Source organism: Penaeus vannamei, chromosome 8 (genome assembly GCF_042767895.1).
Source record: "Penaeus vannamei isolate JL-2024 chromosome 8, ASM4276789v1, whole genome shotgun sequence".
Classification (NCBI taxonomy): domain Eukaryota; kingdom Metazoa; phylum Arthropoda; class Malacostraca; order Decapoda; family Penaeidae; genus Penaeus; species Penaeus vannamei.
In genome coordinates, this window is record NC_091556.1 from 32,758,050 (window position 1) to 32,763,049 (window position 5,000).

General features: G+C 42.2%; 1 protein-coding gene across 1 annotated transcript in view; it reads right to left on the reverse strand.

Annotated features, from left to right (window-relative positions):
* Nucleotides 1–5,000, reverse strand: part of LOC113821019 (putative leucine-rich repeat-containing protein DDB_G0290503) — a 240,749-nt gene that overhangs the window by 10,111 nt on the left and 225,638 nt on the right. Inside the window, exons 2-8 of the mRNA XM_070124555.1 lie at nucleotides 3,611–4,363; nucleotides 3,133–3,455; nucleotides 2,596–2,869; nucleotides 2,065–2,250; nucleotides 878–1,045; nucleotides 532–641; nucleotides 237–387 (exon numbers count right to left, since the gene is read on the reverse strand). Of these exons, the coding sequence (XP_069980656.1) occupies nucleotides 237–387; nucleotides 532–641; nucleotides 878–1,045; nucleotides 2,065–2,250; nucleotides 2,596–2,869; nucleotides 3,133–3,455; nucleotides 3,611–4,363 (1,965 nt within the window). The remainder of the gene's footprint in view (nucleotides 1–236; nucleotides 388–531; nucleotides 642–877; nucleotides 1,046–2,064; nucleotides 2,251–2,595; nucleotides 2,870–3,132; nucleotides 3,456–3,610; nucleotides 4,364–5,000) is intronic.

Consider the following 5,000-nt stretch of genomic DNA (forward strand, 5'->3'; position numbering starts at 1 on the left):
ACAGAGATACCATATTTTGCATAAACATCTGGATGCATATCCAGCTGTGATGATATAAAGGGAAAATTAACTTCAGACATCTGAAACATAATATAATTCCACAACTAAATTGTTAAATAACAACCATATTAGAAACATGAAAAATTAAAAGGCTATCTTGAATGGCTAAACCTTCAAAATAACAATTGCTATGCCAATCCTACAATGAGATCATTAAAAAAATGAAAATAACATACTTTGCTAACACCATTCTCGACAGTATCACTGATCTGATTGGTTTCCATCTTGAAGATTTTCCTAAAATCTTGCTCTCTTTCCTTAGCATTAAGAATACGATGTCTTAGACCTTGTGATAGATCATCCACTGCTTGTTTAGTTTTGTTTAAACTGAAAGAAAAAAACATGTTACTTTATTGTTCATTAAACAAAAACTTGAAAACAATGCATATTTCACCTTCAATTCATCTAGGATTTATAAACCAAAGTTATTAATTACATTATCACTTTCATAAGTAAAAAACAGAAACTTGCCTGCCAGAAATATTATTGTAAGTATCGTTATTCACAGACACGAAATTCTGACTCTGGAGGCGAATGAGAACCAGCTCTTTCACCACATTATTCATCCTTGTTTGTAACTCCTGTAACAGATTGAAAACAGATTACTTTGAGCTAAATCTTGCATGTAAATAGGTGTGCATTGATATAAAACACGAATATATAACATAAAGTGTTTACTGTATGAAACAGGAATGTCTTTTATTTTTACAAAAGTAAGTATATAAAACATGTATCCATTCTATACAGATAGGTAGGGTATATGTGAATGAATAAGTAAAAACTAATAGAAACATTTACCAAAGAAAATATTACAAACCCTGATAAAGCTCTCCGTGTTGATGTGAAGGTGATTTGCATGATCTCTTGACCGCATGACCATGTTATTGTGCTTGGAGGCAAACATGTCCACCTCTTGTTCTAATTTTTGTAGTGTATCAGCCTGTTGAGTGGCGTAGGTGAGGTACACATCCTGCAACATCTCCACCTGCAACGTTCCAAATGTATTACTAGGTATCATTAATATTAAGTGATTATATATAAACACACACATACACACACACACACACACACACACACACACACACACACACAAACACACACACACACACACATATATATATATATATATATATATATATATATATATATATATATATATATATGTATATATATATGTATATATATATATATATTTATATATATATATTCATATATATATATATATATATATATATATATATATATATATATATATATATATATATATATATATGTGTGTGTGTGTGTGTGTGTGTGTGTGTGTGTGTGTGTGTGTGTGTGTGTGTGTGTGTGTGTGTGTGTGTGTGTGTGTGTGTGTGTGTGTGTGTGTGTGTGTGTGTGTGTGTGTGTGTGTGTGTGTGTGTGTGTGTGTATATATATATATATATATATATATATATATATATACATACATATATATATATATATGTACACACATATATTTAAGTATATATACATACATATATATGCACACACACACACACACACACACACACACACACACACACACACACACACACACACACACACACACACACACACACACACACACACACACACACACATACACATACATATGAGTATATGTATGTGTATGTACATTTACATGTGTATGTGTGTATGTGTGTGTGTGTGTGTGTGTGTGTGTGTGTGTGTGTGTGTGTGTGTGTGTGTGTGTGTGTGTGTGTGTGTGTGTGTGTACACGTGTGTGCGTGCGTGTAGGAGGGGGGGAGGGTAAAACACACACAGTGTGTGTTCCAAACATAGAAATATATAGACTGGCTTGTATTGATAACCAAATCAAATCAAATCAAACATCGTCAAAAATTATTTCGAGGTATAGGCCTAACTCAAATTATTTATCTCTGAACACCCTTGACACGGAGTACCTTTCTTTGAATCTGAAAAAATGAAACTTTCACCAGCCAGTAAATCTGAAAATGAAAGTCAAATTCCAACACCAACCTTAGTAATCAGTTCGACGCCCATGCCAGTGGCCACAGAAGCCTGCTCTGAGAGTACAGTTGCAATGGCGGCAGCGGCAGGCAGAAAGGTTTGCTTGTGATAATTCCGGATTGCTCTTAATTGGGAGTCCCTTAAAGCCTGAGTCAAGGCCAGCCTCTTCTCAATACTTGTCTGACCTGCATACAACTAGGAAGAAACGCATAGAGACCCGTGTTATAAAGTCCTGGTTCGTTTGTTTATATCTGCATTTTTGTTCTGATAAGCATATGTTTGCTAGTGATTTATTCCATGTTTGTTGATTAGGAAGATTGAAAATGTACGCTATATTTCTTTCATCGGTGTGAATTTACCTATAGCTTTAAAATTCAAAGCGAAATCAAAACACAGAAGTAAACGTAAGTAACAATAAAAGCAGAGAAGAAACGAGTGTGAAGATACCCCCAAAAGACATGAAAAGATGCCGGACATGAGGCAGAAATAGGGTATGGAAGGCAAATGAAGTGTGACATCCATTAAAATTATAAAATTTACCTGATCCGACGCAATTTTCTCGAGGGCGGAGATCTGCGTGGTTGAGGAGCGGACGAGGGCGGCGATCTGGTCCGAAAGCGCTTCGAGCTCCAGGCCGCGCTTCTTCAATCTGCCTCCGAGGTTGTCCCTGAGCTCCTTGCAGAAGGCGGCCTGCGTCTCCGTGAACTGCATCAGCGCCTCGTCCATGCGGGAGATTTTCTGGTTGAAGCCGCGCCGGAAGTCGGTGCTCATGCGATGGTTCTCGCGGGCGCGGGCGTTGTCCTTCTTGATGTCACTGTGGAGAAAGTCGCAAAACGATGGTGATGAAAATGACGTGTGTTTTGGAGGGGGGGGGGGTTGGCATAGTGGGATTCTGGGAGCATCAACTTCGTAAACATATCAATTACAGTACAACTATTAAGGCGAGGTATGTGGTATTGGAATACACTTTTGATGAGAATGATGTTAGTCACTTATAAGGAAATAAAACTTCACTTTACGTAATGGATACCATTTGAAAATGTAAAATAAATGAGGTAATTGGTCAATCACACTTGCCTCGCGGAACGCCCAACATCAGAGAGGTAAGTTTCCGTCCGGGGAGTTGAAGTGGTGGTCGTAGCTGTCGTGGTGGTGGTCGAAGTGGTCGTCGTGGGCAGTTCTGTTGTGGTTTCGTTTCTCATTTTCTTCTGCTTCCGCCTCTCCTTTCGCTGCGCTCGCTGCTTTCGACGGATGATCCTGTTCCTCCGCCGGTGCTCCCTCCACGCCGGGCCGCCTCCGCACGTGGGGAGGTTCCGCTGCGGAGGAGCCAAGCACAGCCTACACGCGTTCACCCGCGCCCGCAGGTCACGCAGCTGCCGCTCGAGAAGGGCCACGTACTCCTGGACAATGAAAAAATTAGTTTGAGTTGAGGCTCCTTTGCTCCTTTATCATTCTTGTTCTGTTTAAGCCTAGATAAATCAAGTGAAATCATGTTTATAAATTCATGACATTACCTTCAAGGAAAGACTAAAAATATCAACTATAAACACTGTACCATGTCTGCTCTTGTTGTATCTACACCTTCGTTGTCCGTTGATTCGTCGGCGACCATGACTGTGTCAAGGCTTCGAAAAGGTCGCTCCGGGGCCCAAGCTCCACCGAAGAATCCCCCGGCCCGAGATCGCCCCCTACGTGATCCAGGCGTACCTTTGCTATTGGGGAATGACGCCCTGGGGGTTGTGATGGAAGTCGGCGAAGTCCTCGGGGAGGTGGTGTGCAAAGGTTGGGGTCTGGAGGAACTGGCATCATGTGGCGAGGGTCGTGCGGAGCTTGGGTGGTGTGGTGTTGTTCGGGGAGAATTCGTGGTAGTCCTTGGCGAACTAGTATGAGGAGGTGGCCTTTGAGGGGGCAGTGATGTTCTGCGGAAGGTGGCAGGGCGCTGGGACGTCGTAGTGGAGGAGGAAGTCGTTCTTCGAGGTGGAGCAGTTAAGGAACCTAGGCTGAAGGGGCGTCTAGACGTCGGGGTTCCTGACGAAGGTTCTGTAGTTGTGGATGAAGGGTCTGTAATGGATGAAAATGGCGACTCTGTGGTGGGTGGGGTGGATGAGGGGTCACTGGGAGTGGGCGAGGCTGTGGCGACGAGAGGAAGGGGCGCCGGGGGCAGGGGGAATGCTTCGTCTTGTGCATCTGGTGGTGGAGTGGGGAAGTGTTCGAGCCCTAAATCAAACTTGAGTGGAGGGAGATCGGTAGATCCCAGCTGGCAGAAGAGAAGGTCACGCCGAAGTGAGGACACTTCCGCCCAGTAGTCCTGTGGGAAACAAGAATCAGTTGTAGTAAATATATTAGATATATTAACATGAGTTAAAACAGAATAAATGCGAACCAGGCACCTACACGCGTTTATACACACAATATGTGCTTGTGTAGCTAAGGAAGTACTGAAGGTCAGACAGTCAGTGGGTATGTAAGCATGTACGTAAAAGTATTGGTATATAAATGAAGGAAAGTGTGTATACATACAGGGATTACGTGTGTCTGTCAGCGTCTGTGTGCCGGCGTGCATGTGCACACGTGTGTTTGTATGTCAGTGCCTTGCCTTCTAAGTAAGCTAGGTTATAGTTCGAGAAAGATCAAATTTCTAATATAATGGAGAGTTTGGGCTTTTGACTCGCTGTATCATTGAAACACTGAGCTCAGTCTGGCAGGTCAGGGACTATATCAGATTACAAGAGCATGATGCTAAGACAGGTTGTTTTTTTAGTTGCATGATGTCAGAGTGGGTCGGGTTGTGAGTGTACAATGAGCGAGTGTCTGTGACAGTGCTAAGGTCAATCAAAATAAATTGTGTGGTTCCGGTGCTCCCGATGAGAGAAGGTGGCTTTGTCAACAATTCCCCTTGGTTCGTTTTGTAGGTGTGATGGTTATGTTGAAAGTCTGAAATCTCC